At 45.6% G+C, this 20,371-nt stretch overlaps 2 protein-coding genes across 2 annotated transcripts in view; both read right to left on the reverse strand.

Moving 5' to 3' along the window:
* Positions 1 to 20,371, reverse strand: part of PLXNB1 (plexin B1) — a 288,895-nt gene that overhangs the window by 244,335 nt on the left and 24,189 nt on the right. The gene's annotated exons all lie outside the window — the stretch shown is intronic.
* CCDC51 (coiled-coil domain containing 51) overlaps positions 11,334 to 20,371 on the reverse strand; it is a 47,594-nt gene continuing 38,556 nt past the window's right edge. Inside the window, exon 4 of the mRNA XM_075916671.1 lies at positions 11,334 to 12,392. Within this exon, the coding sequence (XP_075772786.1) occupies positions 11,610 to 12,392 (783 nt within the window). The 3' untranslated portion in view covers positions 11,334 to 11,609. The remainder of the gene's footprint in view (positions 12,393 to 20,371) is intronic.

Below are 20,371 nucleotides of genomic sequence, written 5' to 3' on the forward strand. Positions count from 1 at the left end.
TGGTTGAGGTGATAGCTTTGGTGAGGCTGGTGGTGGCAGCAGTGAAGGTGATGGTGCTGGTGAAAACATGGGAAGCGGAAAGCATGGTGTGGAACTCCAGTGCCGATGTGTTTTTGAGTGTGCCTTCCTCGGTGCCGCCCATTCCAGTGCCAAGGTCGGCGCTGCCTGTTCTGGTGCCATCAAGATCGGTGCTGGTGAGGATGACTCAGCACGTATTGGTGCCAAGTGTGTATGTGGCTCCGATATGGATGTTGGTGCTGGTGGTTTTGGTGCAGAGGCTACCAGCTGCAGCTGTTGGTGCCACCGAGGGGTGTGCAGATGGTACTACCATGTCCATCTTTCTCGACTTGGGGGCTGCGGTTGAAGTGGTATGAGAAGCGGCCATACCAGACGAGTCCAACTTGCTTCCTACACTCAATCTGCCCTGCAAAGTAGCAGGGAGAGATCTTGTGGGAGACAGTTTACTTTTTCTTGGCAGAGCAGTGATCGGGGATGAGATCCTGCACTTCTGAGCCTGTTGGTGTGACGGAGGGGGAGAGGGTGATCTCTCTGGCTGAAGAGCCTTCTCGAAGAGGATCATGTGGAGCCTCATCTCCCTATCTTGGCGGGCCCTGGCCGTGAGATTGGTACAGTGGGGGCACTTCTGTGGAACGTGGCTCTCACCGAGACAATGAATGCAGGCTGAGTGTCCATCTGAGGCTGGCATGGCCTCGCAGCATGTCTCGCATTTTTTAAACCCGGGGGAACCGGGCATTTTCTTAACACTTTTTTTTTAAATTATCTACTAATAGGGATATCAACTACGTACACTAGGGACGGGTGGTAAAACTTATCAACAATAACTAACTAACTAAAGTTTGTAATATTAAATCTTTTTTTTTTAAATAACTAGGAATAGTGTATAATGAAGAAAGAACAAGAGAAACAACTATATTAACAACTAAAGACTTGGAATTGTCTCACAAATAAGTTGAGTTGAAGAGAGCAGTTCACTCCGCCTGCACCCTGAGGCGGTTGAGAGGAACTGATTAGAACCGGACCGTGCGATACAAAATAGTGCGAACACTACGAGATGCCTCCGTGCATGCGTGGTCTGGCCAACTACCACTATGCAAAATCTCTGATCTGCGGCGCCGGAGCAAGCCCAGCACATCACTCAAAGAAGAACAAAATTTATTCGAAACATGCACTGAAAAAATCTGCACATGGGTGGAAAAGCTTAGAGGAAACACTGGCCCTTAGTAGCCATTTTGGAGGAGGACTCCAGATTTGAGACAGATGCTGGTGAGGACTGGCTGTGGTATGTGTGGCCTGGACTCGGAGACCAGAGGCATCTCTCCAGCAGTAAAAATTTTATTTGAGGTCCCTAGCTTTCCTTGCCTGTGCTGAGTTTCTGGCAGTGTGGACACTTGTGTGTAACGCCTCCCTCTGGCAATGAACACACGAAGGCTGTGTCCAGACTCAGGGGTTTTTTCGGGAAAAGTAGCCTTTTTCCGAAAAAACTTCCCCTGCGTCCAGACTCAAGCCGCGTTCTTTCGAAATTAAATCGAAAGAACGCGGCTTTTCTTTCGATGGAGGTAAACCTCATTTCACGAGGAAGAACGCCTTCTTTCGAAAGTTCCTCTTTCGAAAGAAGGCGTTCTTCAATGTAAATAGGGCTTCTTCGAAAGAGAGCATCCAGATTCACTGGATGCTTTCTTTCGAAAAAGCAAGCCGCTTTTTCGAAAGTTCAACGTGCAGTCTAGACGCTCTCTTTCGAAAGAGGCTCTTTCGAAAGTATCTTTCGAAAGAGCCTCTTTCAAAAGAGGCTTGCAGTCTAGACATAGCCTATGAGTGGCCGTCTCTGACAGGTACTGAGAGTCTAACAAGCCAGGCATGTCTGAGAGGCTGAGCTGAATAAAAACAGTAACAGTCCCAGTCTAATGCCTCTTCAGCACCTGCCCGGCTGAGGCAGGAAGAGAAAGGGAGAATTAATTTAAAAAAAAAAAAAAGAGGGTGGGAGGGGAAGAAAACCAAGAGAAAAGAAATGTTGAGTTTAACCAGGAAGGCATTTTAGATAAGGACCCAGCTATACTTCCCACCAAAACCAAGGGCGGTAGAGAAGGGCTGCACTCCTGCCATAGCCCCTCAGACAGGCACAAGATGTGTGTGTGGCCAACCACGGCACTGTAACCAAAAGTTTCCAATTAGAAACTCAGGGCGTCAAAACACTGAAAGTGGAGCACCCACCAGGACACTCCTCACAGAACACAACACTATCCAGACTGACAGATACATGGCTGCATCTGCATGCAGTTTTGTTTGCATAATTGTCATCTAGGTTTTTTTTTTTTTTTTACCCATAAAAAACAGATGTAGCTATACTAGAACAAAATTTTAAGGGTAGAATAAGACCAGGTAGAATAAGACCTTTAAACATCCAAAGAAGAAACTTTTGACCAGCATTCTTAATGAGGTTGACTTATTTTGGTAAATTGTATGTATCATCTATTGCTCTTTAAAACAATGCTTCAAAAATACTATTTTTAAACTAAATATCCAACAGACATCTTTATTAAGCTTCTCTTTCAATGCTGACATTTGGAAACTCTTGTAAGACATGTGAAATTGAGATTATTTTACATTTATGCAAATTAAATTTAATTTGCATTTGTGCTTCCCTTTAATCCATTGGAATTTTTTCAATTGTCAGTTGTGCTACAATCCAAACAGTTTAATCAGCTAATGCCAACAACCTATTATTCATGTTGCCGTCCTAACAATTAATGAACATTAGAGTTGATTAATCGCAGTTAACTCATACAATTAACTCCAATAAATCATGATTAAAAATTGTGATTAATCACTGTTAAATGGAATACCAATGGAAATTAATTCAATATATTAGATGTCTCCTACATTTTCAAATATATTGATTTCTATTATAGCAGATAATAAAGTGTAGAGTTCACTTAATATTTTTTATTACAAATATTTTCTGTAAAAATGAAAAAATAGTATTTCAGTTCACTTCACAGAAGTACTGTAATGCAAACTTTATAGTGAGAATGCAACTTAGAAATGTAGATTTTTTTTATTACACAACTAAACTCAAACCCAAAACTTTAAAGCCTGTAAATCCCCAGTCCTACTTCTTGTTCTGCCTATCGCAAAGGCAAATAAGTTTATTTACATTTATAGGAGATAATGTTGCCCACTTATTCACAATGTCAGCTGAAAAGGAGAACAAGTTTCACTTGGCACTTCTGTAGCCAATGTTGCAGTTATTTATGTGCTAGAGAGGTAAAAGTTCATATGGCCCTTCATCCTTTTGCCACCATTTCAGAGAACATGCTTATAGTCCTTGCTAAAAAATAGTACGTTAATTAAATTTGTGACTGAATTATTTTGGGGGTGAACTGTATATCTTGTGTTCTGTTTTACACACATTCTGATAGCAGTGATAGCTGTTTCAGATGACCCAGCAAATGTTTGTTTTAAAAACACTTCTTTAAACAGCAGATTTGACAATCCACAAAGAAGGTACCAAGGTGAGAGTTCTAAAAATAGCTAGAATGCTTGACCCAAGTTTTAAGACTCCAAAGTACCTTCCAAAATCTGAGAAGGACAAGGTATGGGACGTGCTGTCAGAAGTCTTAAAAGAGCAACATACCAATGCAGAAACTACAAAACCAAACCATCAAAAAAGAATCAATCTTCTGCGGGTGAATTCTGACTCAGTTGATAAAAATGGACATGTATTGGCTCCCTTTGCTTTGGGTCATTATCGATCAGAACTCATTGTCAGCATGGACACATGTTCTCAAGAATGGTAGTTGAAGCATGAAGGTACAAGAGTGACTACAGGGCTCTGGGAGTGCGGGTGAAGGAGTTTGGAGTGCAGGTGGGATTCTCTTCGGTCCTTCCTGTCGCAGGTAGAGGCCCGGGCAGAAACAGGTGCATCCTGGAGGTGAATGCCTGGCTGCGAGGATGGTGTCGCCAGGAAGACTTTGGCTTCCTTGACCATAGGAAGGACTGCTAAGCAGGGATGGCGTCCACCTTTCGAGGAGGGGGAAGACCCTATTTGGACACAGAATGGCTAACCTAGTGAGGAGGGCTTTAAACTATGTTCGACGCGGACAGTTGAGCAAAGCCCACAGATAAGTGGAGAACATGGAGACCTGGGAGATGGGTCAGAAATGGGAGGGAGCGTGGGCTACAATGGCAGAGAGAAAGGAGGATCAGGGCAACACTGGGAGGCAAGGTCAAATCAGGATCTTAGATGCCTATATACAAATGCGAGAAGTATGGGTAATAAGCAGGAAGAACTGGAAGTGCTAATAAATAAGTACAATTATGACATTGTTGGCATCACAGAAACTTGGTGGGATAATACACATGATTGGAATGTTTGTATGGAAGGGTACAGCTTGCTCAGGAAGGATAGACAGGGAAAAAAGGGAGGAGGTGTTGCCTTATACATTAAAAATAAACACACTTGGAGTGAAATGGAGGTGGGCATAGGAGACGGAAGTGTTGAGAGTCTCTGGATTCGGCTAAAAGGGATTAAAAACAAAGGTGATGTCATGCTAGGAGTCTACTACAGGCCACCTAGCCAGGTGGAAGAAATGGATGAGGCTTTTTTTAAACAACTAACAAAATCATCCAAAGCCCAAGATTTGGTGGTGATGGAGGACTTCAACTATCCAGATATATGTTGGGAAAATAACACTGCGGGGCACAGACTATCCAGTGCAGTCCAAGGATTTATTGGAGACAATTTTTTATTTCAGAAGGTTGAAAAAGCTACTGGGGGGAAGCTGTTCTAGATTTGATCCTAACAAATAGGGAGGAACTGGCTGAGAATTTGAAAGTGGAAGACAGCTTGGGTGAAAGTGATCATGAAATCATAATTCTGAAGAAGAGTAGAAGGGAGAACAGCAAAATAGAGACAATGGATTTCAGGAAATGGATTTTGGTAAGCTCAGAGAGGTAAGGTCCCATGGGAATCAAGACTGAGGGGAAAAACAACTGAGGAGAGTTGGCAGTTTTTCAAAGGGACATTGTTAAGGGCCCAAAAGCAAGCTATTCCGCTGCGCCGGAAAGATAGAAAATATGGCAAAAGACCGCCTTGGCTTAACCATGAGATCTTGCATGATCTAAAAATAAAAAAGGAGTCATAAAAAATGGAAAGCAGGACAAATTACAAAGGATGAATATAGGCCAACAACACAGGAATGCAGGGGCAAGATTAGAAAAGCAAAGGCAGAGAATGAGCTCAAACTAGCTACGGGAATAAAGGGAAACAAGAAGACTTTTTATAAATACATTAGAAGCAAGAGGAAGACCAAGGACACAGTAGGCCCACTGGTCAGTGAAGAGGGAGAAACAGTAACAGGAAACTTGGAAATGGCAGAGATGCTCAATAACTTCATTTCGGTCTTTACTGAGAAGTCTGTAGGAATGCCTATCATAGTGAATGCTAGTGAAAAGGGGGTCATTTTAGAAGGTAAAATTAAAAAAGAACAAGTTAAAAATCATCTAGAAAAGTTAGATGCCTGCAAGTCACCAGGGCCTGATGAAATGCATCCTAGACTACTGAAGGAGCCGATAGAGGAGGTATCTGAGCCTCTAGCTATCATCTTTGGAAAATCATGGGAGACAGGAGAGATTCCAGAGGACTGGAAAAGGGCAAATATAGTGCCCATCTATAAAAAGGGAAATAAGAACAACCCAGGAAACTACAGGCCAGTTAGTTTAACTTCTGTGCCAGGGAAGATAATGGATCAAGTAATTAAGAAAATCATCTGTAAACTTGGAATGTGGCAAGGTGATAGGGAACAGCCAGCATGGATTTGTAAAGAACAAATCACGTCAAACCAATCTGATAGCTTTCTTTGATAGGATAACGAGTCTTGTGGATAAGGGAGAAGCAGTGGATGTGGTCTACCTAGACTTTAGTAAGGCATTTGATACGGCCTTGCATGATATTCTTATCAATAAACTAGGTAAATACAACTTAGATGGGGCTACTATAAGGTGGGTGCATAAGTGGCTGGATAACCATACTCAGGGAGTAGTTATTAATGGTTTACAATCCTGCTGGAAAGGTATAACAAGTGGGGTTCCGCAGGGGTCTGTTTTGGGACCGGCTCTGTTCAATATCTTCATCCACCATTTAGATATTGGTATAGAAAGTACGCTTATTAAGTTTGCAGATGATACCAAGCTGGGAGGGATTGTGACTAATCTGGAGGATAGGGTCATAATTCAAAATGACCTGGACAAATTGGAGAAATGGTCTGAGATAAACAGGATTAAGTTTAATAAAGACAAATGCAAAGTGCTCCACTTAGGAAGGAACAATCAGTTTCACACATACAGAATGGGAAGCGACTGTCTGGGAAGGAGTACAGCAGAAAGGGATCTAGGGGTTATAGTGGACCACAAGTTAAATATGAGTCAGCAGTGTGATGCTGTTGCAAAGAAAGCAAACATGATTCTGGGATGTATTAACAGGTATGTTGTGAGCAAGACACGAGAAGTCATTCTTCTGCTCTACTCTGCGCTGGTTAGGCCTCAATTTGAGTATTGTGTCCAGTTCTGGGCACCGCATTTCAAGAAAGATGTGGAAAAATTGGAGAGGGTCCAGAGAAGAGCAAGGAGAATGATTAAAGGTCTAGAGAACATGACCTATGAGGGAAGGCTGAAAGAATTGGGTTTGTTTAGTTTAGAAAAGAGAAGATTGAGGGGGGACATGATAGCAGTTTTCAGGTATCTAAAAGGGTATCATAAAGAGGAGGGAGAAAACTTGTTCATCTTGGCTTCTGAGGATAGAACAAGAAGCAATGGGCTTAAACTGCAGCAAGAGTGGTTTAGGTTGAACATTAGGAAAAAGTTCCTAACTGTCAGGGTGGTCAAACACTGGAATAAATTGCCCAGGGGGGTTGTGGAATCCCCATCTCTGGAGTTATTTAAGAGTAGGTTAGATAAATGTCTATCAGGGATGGTCTAGAAAGTATTTGGTACTGCCATGATGACCTCTTGAGGTCCCTTCCAGTCCTAGTATTCTATGATTCTATGAATCTTTGGCACAGCACATCTGGCACAAAAATATCTTGCAATTCCAGCTATAAAAGTGCCATGCAAACACCTATTCTCTCTTTCAGGTGACAATGTAAACAAGAAGTGAGCTCTCCTGCAAATCATAGCCAAACTTATTTGTCTGGGCAATTGGCTGAAGAAGAAGTAGGACAGAGTGGATTTGTTGATTCTGAAGTTTTACTTTTTTATTTCTGAATGCAGTTTTTTTGTACATAATTCTACATTTGCCAGTTCAACTTTCATTATAAAGAGATTGTACTACAATACTTGTATTAGGTGAACTGAAACATGTTTTTTTTGTTTTTTTGTTTTTTTTTTACAGTGCAAGTTCTTGCAATAAAAAATGAATATAAATTGACCACTATGCACTTTGTATTCTGTGTTCAAATGGAAATCAGTGTATCTGGAAATATTAAATAAATGGCATTCTATAATTTAACAGTGTGAGAGATTCATTTTTAATCATGCAATTAATCACAATTTTTAATTGCTTGAAAGCGAAGCAAATATTAAAATGAAAAGTTTCCCAATGCACATTCCTAAAGCTCTCTCTATTCACATCACTTCTCTGATATGCAGCCAACTATCATGTTTCCTACTATTACAGTAGTGTCTGAATGGTCCAAATCAAGGTTGGGGCCCTCTTATGCTGAATGTTGTACAAACACATCAGTAACAGTCTCTGCCCCAAAGGACATACAGTCTAAATATTTACATTCTTACAGTCTAAGAGTACAGTCGAAATATAAGTATTGCATAACCCAGTGATTCTCAACTTTTTTTTATGGACTACTTCAAATTGCTGAGGGTCTTGGCAGACCACTTAATGATCTTTTCAAACGTTGTACCATTAGCTAACTATTGTAAAGCACCTTGGATAAAAGTGCTATATAAAAATCCCCTTAATAATAATTAACTTCCATTGTTCTACAAATAACAGCACACAACTCCTATTTTAATATCAGTAGGGTTTTCTTCCCCTGCCACAGCAGCCACTGAGTTGAGACTGGGAAAGAGGGCCGACTCTCCGCAGCAGTCACAGCCCTGGAGCTGGGGAAGTCACCTCTTTCTCTGGCTGCCACAGGCCCGCTCAACTCTAATCTCCCCCGCCTTCTCACCCCACTGCTCCCTCCCAACTACACCCTATTCCTCCCAAAGCTACCACCTTACCTTACATATGAGGGTCCAGGATCCAGGCACCTAGTTAGTGTTGCTATGCTTGTGAGCCACCAATTATGGGAGCCCCTCATTTTCTTTTGTGCAGCCACCCAAGTGCGCATCTAAGGGTATGTCTACACAGCAGGGCTAAAGTCGAATTAGGCTACACAACTTGAGCTATATCAATTGTGTAGCTGAAATTTAAATAACTGAATTTGGCTTTTGGCACTGTGTACACAGCAGGAAGTCGAAGGAAGAACACTTTTCCTTCGACTTCCCTTTTCCTCATAAAATGAGGGTTACAGGAGTTGGAGTAAAAAATCCTCCAACTCGCCATTATTTCAAAATAATGGCTTTCAGTGTAGACGTGCTCTTTGTCATTTCAGAATAATGTCAGTTATTCCAAAATAACACTGCAGTGTAGACATATCCTTTGAGAGAACTATCTGTGGATCACCAGAATGGAGCTTGCAGACCACTGGTGTTCCATGAACCACAGTTTGAGAATCTCTGGTATAGCCAGCTTTCCTCTACTTGCTTCTTATCCTATGGTTATATTTCTTAATCTCTCTCACGGCTCCTTAGAATCATAGAATCATAGAATCATAGGACTGGAAGGGACCTCGAGAGGTCATCGAGTCCAGCCCCCTGCCCTCAAGGCAGGATCAAGCTCCGTCTACACCATCCCTGACAGATCTAAACCTCCCCTGCTGCACTTTAAGCCCATTACTCCTTGTCCTGTCCTCAGAAACCAAGAGGGACAAATTTTCTCCTTCCTCCTTGTGACACCCTTTTAGATATTTGAAAGCCGCTATCATGTCCCCCCTTAATCTTCTTTTTTCCAAACTAAACCTTATTATAAGCTTTTTATTAAAACCTTATTATAAGCTTTTTCAAAAAACAAGTATATTTTATTCACCTTTCTCTAAGTGGCAGAAAATGAGAGATTTTGGAAGAATGAAGTGAGGAATGTCTAGTAGATACATTAGGGAATGGTATAGGAAATGGCCATTTTTAATGTCTTCTATAGTCTTTAGTCAGGACACGTTAATTAAATTCATATACAGGCAGTCCCCAGGTTACGTACAAGATAGGGACTGTAGGTTTGTTCTTAAGTTGAATTTGTATGTAAGTCGGAACTGGTACATATTGTAGGGGAAACTCTAGCCAAACATTTCTCCAGAGCTCAGTTTTATTCTCCCACACCTCACTTCCCTCAGTCCTTTATTCTCAAGCTGAGGTGTCTGCTGAGAAAAGCCGCTCCACATATCCCTGGTTTGCTGGGGGGGGGGGGGGGGCGCTAGCTTCGCGTCTCCCTGGTCTGCTGGGGAGGAAGCAGCTAGTGCGGGGTTGCCTCACCCCGTTTGTAAGTAGGGATCTGATGTAAGTCGGATCCATGTAACCCGGGGACTGCCTGTACTAAATTTGGAGGTTTAACAAATACCCTTGAAGACAGAGTAATAACGCAAAAGGACTCTGAATAGAAACAGGTGAAGGTAGTAAAATGCAAGCTAATACATCTTGTAAAAAGTAATTAAACAAAAACTAACTGGGAAGGAAAAACTCGGAACACAGGAAGGCTGACAGAATAATGTGGACAGCAAATTAAACAGGGGTTTGTCATTTTGTGATGCATACACAAAGGAGCAAGGAAGACACAGTACTTCTTCTGAGCTGGGCTGTGGTGAGTATCCCAGAGAGAATCGTCTTCTCAGTTCTGGTTATGCTAATATGCCATTGTGTGCCAATCTTCATCTCAATCATGTCTACTTACCACCTGCACCTTTCCTCTTATCATTTGGTTCTGTCATCTATTTAGGTTATAAGCTCTTTGGGACAGGGAACTGACTATAATTAAGCAGCTAAAGCAACAAGAACACTTTTGAGAAGTTATGTAAATAATCTGTAATAGAAGAGACTACAAATTACCAACAATATTTTAATTGAGCTCTCTATGCACACATCTTGAATGGGCAAGGACCATATTGTTATAACCTACATCTTGTCTTGGCCATCCAGTCCTTATTGTTTGTCACTTCTATCACTAGATCACATTTAAATTTATATAAAAATCTTCATGGTAGACATTTCTGTTTGATAAATTGCCTGGCAGTTTGGGTATAGGTACAGTCAAACTGAAAAACCAATAAAGATTAGTAGTAAGTGTGAAGAGGGGACAATTATACATGAAAGCCAAAGGGTGTGACCACATAATGAAAAGTTAAGAAAAAAATCATCTGAACATGAATTGTCTCTCCGAATGAACTCTAGAGGATTGCAGAATAAACTAGAAAAGAAGATGGCGAAAATCTACCAAATGAAGTTGTAGAATTCCCACTGCTTGAGACAATTAAACTCAACTGTACAAAGCACTAGTGGGGGAAAAAGTACTGTAGAAAATAAGCCTAGGATGTTAAATTTAGATTAATTAACTAATCTAATAGTCTATGTGATTTCCATCAACTATTCGATTAGTCGATAAGGGCACCACCTTTGAACTGTGGCAAGAGCCCAGCAGGACTGTCCCCTTGCTCCCTGACATTCTCAGCCTTTGAAATCAACAAAAGCCCCATCAGGGCTCGTGTACATTTCAAAAGCAGAATCGCAGCAGAACTGGCGCGAGCGGAGACTACTTCAGTTCCCGCTCACGCCATTTCCTGCTATGCCTCTACCTCCCCTGTCCCCCACGGAGACGGTTTTGGTAGGAACAGGCTTTTAAACTGGCTCCCCCCCAGCACCGGCTCCTGCTCCCCCTCTTGCTGCCTCTCTCTGAGGCGATACCTACACTGTGATTTTTTTTGCAGAAGAGGATATGCAAATCGCATGCTCATTTGCATATCTTCTTCCGATTCTTTTTGCAGAAGAGGTTTTTCCACTAAAAAGCCCCATGTGGACAGGGCCCATTTTGTTGGAAAAAATCCTTTTAGCAAGATCCTGTAAACCTCGATTTTTGAGGAATAAGGGATCTTGTGAAAAAGGGTTTTTTTTTCCAACAAATGGCCCTGTCCACATGGGGCTTTTTAGCGGCAAAACCTCTTCCGCAAAAAGAATCGAAAGAAGATATGCAAATGAGCTCACGATTTGCATATCCTCTTCTGCAAAAAGAACCGCAGTGTAGACATAGCGTGATAGAGGCAGCGGGGGGGGGGAGAGCGGGGGAGCGACTAGTTTAATGGATGTTTATTGAATATTTGACTAGTTACTTACATCTCTAGTAAGACCGTTAAATGTTTTGGCAATTTCTATAAGTTCTGGAAAAAGCAAGATTAGAAACTTAATACAGCTTTTTGATAAAAACTGATTCCCAATGTTTAGAGGTCAAATGTAATTTTATTAACTCCGTAAATTATGTTTCTCTCCACTGGAGACTAGTTTCCTTTCAATAAAATGTATAACACAGGAAGAGTTACTGCAAACACTGTGCAAGTTAATGCAGTGCTGAAGACTGAATTTCTCTTGATTTGTGTTTCCAGTCTCCGCTCCACATCACACAATTCTAGAATCACATCCTGCACAACCAAGTCCTGATTCTTTGCCTCAGCTGAAGAGCCAAGCGTTGCTCTTTCCACAGGTCTAAAATGAACTGCATGTTTAGTATTTTGGACCTCATGAGTCATTTGTCCTAAACTCTCTTCCAGGGTGCTAAGCTGCTGTTGTAAATTCTCCAAGCAAGAACCGACTTGTTTAGAATACTTTAGATGTTCTTTTAAAGATACTAAAAGAGGGTCTGTTTTCAAAGATGCACTTGTGCCTTCTGTAGCCAAGGAAACTCTCTCTTTCATTTCCTGTGATGTCCCAGTCCCAGCTTTCAAGATGTTCCTCAGGGTCACTATGAGCTCACTGAGATCCTTCTGTTGTAGGTAGTGGCTAGACGCCTGTTCTTTGATGGCCTCCTGTAAGCTTATTGGTCCCTTTTGTGCTTCAAGAACTAAGGCTTTTAATTCTTGCAGCCTCACTCGGTTGATATAAGTGGAACCAAGGACACCGATAATGGCTCCCAGTACAGAACCAATAATGGACCAGTTCTTTGTTTTTTCTGCTCTTGTTCTCTCTTTTTCATGGCTTTCCCTCACAGCTGCAGAGAAGAGAGAAAATGTTTCCCGCTCAGATTCCTCTGCACTTAAATAGGCAGTTCGGTACCTCTTCTCTTCCTGCAAAAAACATGACATATTGAATAAAATGTGATGCATAATTATAAAATTGCACCGAGGTCCACATATACAAATTAAGTACTTGGTTTAATGTAGAACCTTTTCCTCCTCTATGCACAGAACTGTTATAGAATTTAAATATACTTGAGCTATGTTCTGGAATCCATTTATACCTCAGGAATGTCTTTTTTTAGTGTCAGATTTCCTTAGTCAAATCTAGTTAAAACAATCTGAGTTGTAATTTCCGATGAACATTACAGATTAAAAATGTTGATCAAGAATTACACTTTGTGTTTTGCTGTGCAGAGGTTTGTCTGTCCTTGGTATCTTTCTCTTCTCCCTTCACAACCTATCCATGGACCATCTTAAGTGCTTCCAGGGCTTTCAATCACAATCTTTCTTTTCTTCAATGACTCACAAATCTTCCTTACTGCTCCCTCAATCTGTTCCTCTGATGACACTTATGTGGCCAGACCTAAGTTGCTCTTTCCTCCACTGGAAGGGACCTCGAGAGGTCATCGAATCCAGTCCCCTGCCCTCACGGCAGGACCCAGTACTGTCTAGACCTGGGCTACTCAACATGCAGCCCGCAACCTGTTTGTTTGTGGCTTGCAGTGTGGTTTGCATTTACGCGGGGCTCAACATGTGGCCCATGGGTATGATCCTTTGAACATGGCCTCCACGGTGAACACACTCCACAGCGACAAGGCCTCTCCCAGATGGGTTGAGCACTGAAAGAAACAAGTGGCCAGGCTGGCTGGAACAGATGGGTACAGGGTGTTGGAGTTTCTAGCCCCCAGGGAGGAGGTGCTGGGAGCGCCAGGGTATTGTGGGAAATGTTGACTGCTTAGCCTCGTGGGCAGAGTGCTGAGGTGCTGACTGGCTCACACTGGCCACGTTTGGGACCAGCACTGCAGCTTAAGGCTTAATCTTTGTATTCATGCCTGTCAGTGTGAAAGAAATTGTTACTCACCTTGTGCAGTAACATCTGTTCTTCGAGATGTGTCCCAGTGGGTGCTCCACTACAGGTGTTGGGCTCATCCCGGTGCCGCAATCCAGAAAGTTTTCACCAGCAGTAGCCCCCTCCGGAGGATCGCGCATGCGCAGAGTGCCCCGCGGTGTTCGCACCTTTCCTGCGTCGCACGGTCCGACGCGCCAGTTCCTCCTAGCCGGAACATCTGAAAGAGAGAAAGACAAGAGCTCCGAAGCAGAGAGGAGGGCGGGTCGTGGAGCACCCACGGGGACACACATCTCGAAGAACAGATGTTACTGCACAAGGTGAGTAACAATTTCTTCTTCTTCGAGTGATGTCCCCGTGGGTGCTCCACTACAGGTGAATATGAAGCAGTCACCCTGACAGTTGATTGTGCTTCGGAATTATTTGCGCACAGATGAAAGGACTGCCTGAGTGACTGGTACGTCCGCAGCTCTGAGACGGTCAAGGGCATAGTGCTGAGCAAACGTGGATGATGACGACCAGGTTGCTGCACAGCATATGTCACGTAAGGGGACGTTCTTCAGGAATGCTGTGGAGGCAGCCATGCTCCTGGTTGAGTGTGCTGTTGGTGGACAGGGTAGAGTCCTGCCCCTAAGGGCGTAACAGCGAGAGATACAGTTAACGATATGGGACGATATGCGTTGTGATGATAGCTGATGACCTCTAGAACGGTCACCACTGATAATAGCAATCATGGGGACTTCCTGAAGGGACGTGTTCTGTCCAAGTAGAATGCCAGCGCCCTTCTGACGTCTAATGTATGCAGGCGTGCTTCCTCAGGTGTAGCATGTGGTTTAGGGTAAAAGGTAGGAAAAACCATAGGCTCGTTGATGTGGAATGATGAATTAACTTTCGGGACGAAGGTAGGGTGACATCTCAGGGAGACACTGTGTTGAGTGACTACAGTGTAGGGAGGATCGGCGGAGAGTACCGCGAGTTCAGAAACTCGACGGGCCGAAGTGATCGCAAGGAGAAAGGCAACTTTGATAGTGAGAGTTTGCAAATCACAAGTTGCAAGGGGTTCAAATGGTGGGTGAGAAGGAGTATCCAGTACGAAGGCAAGGTCCCAAGGTTCTGCGATAGGCCTGTGTGGTGGGTAAAGATTAGAAATACCCTTAAAGAATCTCTTCGTGAGTGGGTGTGAGAAGACGGAAAAACCTTCTATTGGAGTGTGAAAGGCCGAAATCGCTCCCAGATGCACTCTTAGGGAAGCAACCGCCAAGCCTTGCGAATGTAAGTGAAGCACATAGTCTAGGATGCATTGGATATGTGCCTTGGGAGGATCAATGGTCTGCGATTGGCACCAAGCATAGAAGCGACGCCACTTATAGAGGTAAGATTTCTGAGTGCTGTGGCGTCTGCTTTGTACCAGTACATCTCTGACTGCTTGGGAGCAGGTCAGCTCTAGGCCTTGGAGCCAGTTAGGAGCCAAGCTGTCACGTGCAAATGATCTATGTTTGGATGGAGAAGATTGCCGCGTTGCTGCGAGAGCAGGTTGCTCAGCTGTGGAAGTCGTTGAGGTCGGGATATTGACATCTGCATGAGCTGCGTCAGCCAGGTTTGGCGAGGCCAAAAGGGAGCCACCAGGATTACTGTCGCTGTGTCAGATAGTATTTTCCCTATCACTCGGGGTATCAGGGGAATTGGGGGAAAGGCGTGTAGGAGATGATATGTCCCCCAATTGAGCAGGAAGGCATCTCCCTTCGATTGCTTGCCTATGCCCACTCTCAAGCAGTAACAGCGACATTTCTTGTTGTCGCGAGTGACAAAGAGGTCGATTTCTGGATAGCCCCACCGTTGAAAAAGATCGCGGGCTACGTAATCGAGGAGTTCCCATTCGTGTTGGGATTGGAAAGATCTGCTGAGTGCGTCCGCAATGGTATTGATCCTGCCGGGGAGGTAGGAGGCTGTGAGCGTGACGTTGTGTCAAATCGCCCAATTCCAAAGGCGTACTGATTCCGCACACAAAGTTCTGGATCTGGCTCCGCCTTGTCGATTGATATAGTATACGGTGCATATGTTGTCTGTGAGGACTTATAGTGTGGTTCCCTGGATCTGGTGGGCAAAGTGGTGGCAAGCGTTGAAAACCGCTCTGAGCTCCAGGAAATTTATATGGAGGAGGGATTCCTGGTGGGACCACAAGCCTTGAACCTGATGTTGTAGTATATGTGCTCCCCAGCCTACATGGGACGCGTGGTAAGCTGGATTGACGGGGGTTGGGCACGAAAGGGGACACCGGCAAGAGTATTGGCAGGATGGAGCTACCACGCAAGCGAGTCCTTGACATGGGTCGGAACAGGCGTGAGTGTGTGGACATTGGTAATACCGGGTTTGTATGTTGCGAGAAGCCAATGTTGCAGGCACCGCATACGAAGGTGAGCGTGCATTATGACGTACGTAGTAGAGGCCATGTGGCCTAACAACTTCAGGCAGGTAAGGCACGAGACTGCCGGAGCGGTAAGTAAGACGTTCGCTAGGTCTCAGATGGCGTCGGCTCTGTCCATGGGTAGTTACGCCATAGCGGTTATAGAGTTCAGTCTGGCTCCAATGAATTCGATGGCTTACGTGGGAACCAGAGAAGATTTTGGGAGATTGATGATTAGTCCAAGAGTCTCGAAAATACTTCTTGTAACTGTAACTGCGGTCTCGGTCTCTTGTATGGAAGGGCCCGTGAGGAGGCAGTCGTCGAGATAGGGAAAGATGGTAATGTCGGCCCGACGAAGGTACGCAGCTACGACTGCCAGGGTTTTTGAGAACACTCTTGGGGCTGCGGAGAGGCCGAAGGGGCACCGCATATTGATAATGATCGTTGCCTACAGTAAAGCGTAGAAATCTTCTGTGAACTGGATGGACGGCAATATGGAAATATGCGTCCTTGAGGTCGAGGGACACAAACCAATCCCCTTTGTGTAGCGCTGGGATGATGGAGCCCAAAGTAAACATTTTGAATTTTTGTTTTCGCAGGTGGCGGTTGAGGCCGCGAAGATCCAGGATCGGTCTCCATCCGCCGGATTTCTTCTCGGTGAGGAAGTACCGGGAATAGAAACCTCTGCCTCGGAATTCGGAGGGAACTTCTTCTGCCGCTCCAGTGGTAAGTAGGTGCATGACCTCCCGATGCAACAGAAGATCGTGAGAGGGGTCTCTGAAAAGGGACGGGGATGGGGGGTTGGAGGGAGGTAGAGTGGAGAAGAGAATGGCGAGTCCAGAGGTTACGATCTCCCTGACCCAACGGTCCGTGTTGATGGCGAACCAGCGGGGGCAATAAGGGTTCAGGCGGTGGTGGAAAAGCTTGGTTACTCGCGACGAAGACTCCAATAGGGGGATGGTGCGCAGACCCTCGACAAGGGCATCAAACCTGCTGCCGAGGTTGTTGGTGACTCTGCTGCTTATTAGGTTGCTGGCGGCGACGTTGGGGGCGCTGCCTTTGTTTCTGTTGGTCGTAGGACCTGAAGCATTGGGTGGAATACGAGGAAGAAGGCCTTTGTTTGTTATATGGCCATGCCCTCCTGTGCTTGAAAGGTGGAGTATACATCCTGAGGGTTCTTAGAGTAGTTTGGGAGTCTTCTCCAGAATGGAACACCTGGTCAGTGTTCTGGGCAAACAAGGAAGCTCGATCAAATGGAAGGTCCTCTACCTTGGGTTGTAGAACTTTTGGTACCGAAGCAAGGTGGAGCCAAGAGGCACGTCGCATGACGACCAATGTCGCTGCAGTGCAGGAGGCCGAGTTTGCAATATCCAGCGATATCTGGAGTGCATTACGGGCTGTTGTATAACCCTCCTGCACGATAGATTTCAGTATGTCCCGCTTGGAGTCTGGTAGGTGTTGAATTAGAGGCACCAACTTCGAGTAATTATCAAAGTCGTGATTGGCGAGTTGGGTGGAATAATTGGCCATCCTCAATATGGCTGTGGCCGAGGAATATACCTTCCTCCCAAGCAAATCCGGGTGCTTGGATTCCTTGTCCGCGGCAGAGTTCCTTGATTGTGCGGACTTCGCCCTTTGCTGAGCAGTGTCGACGACGATGGAATTTGGAGTGGGGTGTGTAAAAAGAAATTCCGTGTCTTTGGATTCAATAAAGTACTTCCTCTCTGTGCGTTTGTTGGTAGGAGGCACAGATGCTGGGGTCTGCCAGATGTTGTTAGCTATCTCAAGGATCGCGGCATCAAAAGGGAGAGCGAGTTTCGGCTTATTAGAGTGTTGTAGGTTTCTGAGAAGGGCATGTTGCTTCTGAGGCGCCTCGGAGATACGCAGATTTTGAGAATATGCTACCCACTTAAAAAATTCATGGAATTGCTTGTAATCATCCACGAGCTCGGGTTCATCGTTAAAAACTGCGTCATCTGGGGAAGAGGAAGAAACATCTGTTGGAGAAGCTGTGGGTTGTTGCTCTGCGACGGGTGACTGAGTGATGTCGCCGTGCGGGACCGAAGCTGTTAACTCATCCCCAGTAGGTGTTGGAGGACGTTGAGCCAGCGGGATAGAGTCCTGGGTCGTTGGCCGTGGCGAGTATAATTGGCGTCGCTCTGGAAACAAGGTTGGTGAGTGCCTCGTGATAATGAGAGTCGTGGTGTGAATATTGCGATGAGTAAGAAGCGGCGCTCCTTTGATGATAGTAACGGGAGCGAGGAGGAGATCTCGGGGATTGCGAGCGATGCGAATGTTGACATGGGGATCTCGAGTAGTATGCGCGGTGGTAATGTGGCGGTATAATAGAGTGCCGTGGGGATCTGTAATAACGGTATGTGAAAGAATAGCCATAATGGAGGTCTCGTCATCTTTGGTAGGGTGAGAGCAATGGCTTAGGGGAAAAAGCTGCCCTGTCGGGGCTGGGGGAAGGCATACGGGGATGGTGCGTCTTCCTTTGCGCCTTAGTGGGTACTCCCATGGATGGGGGAGCCACGGGAATTGAAACGACTGAGGCCGAGTCAGAAGCCTCCTCCAGGCGGTGTGGAGATGGTGGTGCCATTTTGTCCCCTGAGCTTTGGAGTCTTGGTGCCACAGGAGCCGTTGCCGAGATAATTGACTGTGTAGGTCGGGCAGCACACAGTGTGTGTTCCGCGCGGGCCATTGAAGACGTGCCTTGTATGTGAGGCGAAGCTGCGTGCCCAGGTTTCGAATGAGGTTGGGTTGCCGTCGAGTCCTTTCCCGGTGCCGGCTCCTTAGACTTCGGTGCCGGCTTAGACTTCGGTGCCGGGTCCGGCCTGGAAGCGTGCTGAGGTGCCGCATGGGACAACGGTGCCGGGTGTCTCAGTGCCGAAGACCGCACCGTGTCTGGTTGCGGTGCCGCGCGGAGGCTCGGTGTCATAGATGACGGTGCCGATTCCGGATGGCCTGACATGGCCGAGTACACTGAAAGCACGGGACTGGGAGCCAAGGTACTACAGGCTTTGGCTGACTTGTCTGCTACCCGCTTGGGAGGGAAGCCTGATGAGTCCCGTGCCTCTCCTTCAGCCCGTTCTCCTGATGATGGGGGCTGAAGCGCCTTATTGAAGAGTAACATCTTCAGGCGCATTTCTCTGTCCTGTCTCGCCTGGGTGGTCAACTTCAAACAGTGACCACATTTCTGGGGAATGTGGCCCTCCCCCAGGCAGCGGATACAGGCCGGCATGGCATCGGCGCACGAAGCACATTTCTTAAAGCCGGGGGAACCAGGCATGCTTATTGCGGCAGTCCCCGAGGGAAAAGAAGAACTTGAGGGGCTGGTCAAAGCGGCCCTCAGAGGTTATAACGGCAAGAGAACAATAAAAATTTTTTTTTTTTAAAACTATGAACTAACTGAGATAACTAACTAACTACGAGGGAAGGGGCTAACTGGGAAGGAACAAACGAATTAACAATACGATTTCTCCTCAGAGGGGAGCGTGTTCCAAGTCTGTCTGTGGCCGTGGATGGTTAGAAGGAACTGGCGTGTCGGACCGCACGACGCAGAAAAGGTGTGAGCGCCGCGGGGCACTCTGCGCATGCACGGTCCTCTGGAGGGGGCTACTGCTGGCGAAAACTTTCCGGATTGCGGCGCCGGGACGAGCCCGACACCTGTAGTGGAGCACCCATGGGGACATCACTCGAAGAAGAATAAGCTATTTGCATATATATTGCATGTATATGCAACCACACTTAAGTTGCGGCCCTTAAGTAAGGGACATCAAGTAAGATGTTTCTAGTCGACATGGTATACCTAGACAGCAGTAAAGCATTTGATTCTGTCTTGCATAACCTTCTTATCAATAAACTAGGCAAATACAACCTAGATGGGGCTACTATGAGGCAGGTGCATAACTGGCTGGATAACTGTTCTCAGAGAGTAGTTATTAATGATTCATAGACAGGCTGGAAGGCCATAACAAGTGGGGTTCCGCAGTGGTCAATTTTGGGACCAGTTCTTTTCAATATCTTCATCAATGATAGATGTTTAGTATGATTATTAAGTTTGCGGATGATATCACGCTGGAAGGGGTTGCATGTGCTGTGGAGGACAAGGTCATAATTCAAAATGATCTGGACAAATTGGATAAATGGTCTGAAGTTAATAGGATGAAGTTTAATAAGGACAAATGTAAAGTACTGCACTTAGGAAGGAACAATCAGTTTCACACATATGGAATGGGAAGCGACTGTCAGGGAAGGAGCTCTGAGCACCGCGGAGGAAGTGCCCCTGTGACGGGGGGAGACGGAGGCAAGGGGGGAGGAACGCCACCCCACCAGCCTCGGAGCGGTCGGCCCCGCAGGCAGCCCCAATCCCCGCTGATGCCGGTGGGAAGGAGGACACCGGGGGTGAGTGGAGACAGCTCGGGAGGAGAGGATGGGGCCGCGGCCGAACGCCGGTGCAGGCGTTCTGGAGGGGAAGGGGCGTCACCCTCCCCAGGTATAAAACCCACAGAGGCAAGAGAGAAGGGGGTGGCGAGGAGGAGGACGCCGGATGAAGGGACTGAGAGGCACGAGGAAGCAGCGGGAGAAGACGACTGGTGACCGAGCGAGCGAGGG

This window comes from Pelodiscus sinensis, unplaced genomic scaffold (assembly GCF_049634645.1).
Source record: "Pelodiscus sinensis isolate JC-2024 unplaced genomic scaffold, ASM4963464v1 ctg69, whole genome shotgun sequence".
NCBI lineage: Eukaryota > Metazoa > Chordata > Testudines > Trionychidae > Pelodiscus > Pelodiscus sinensis.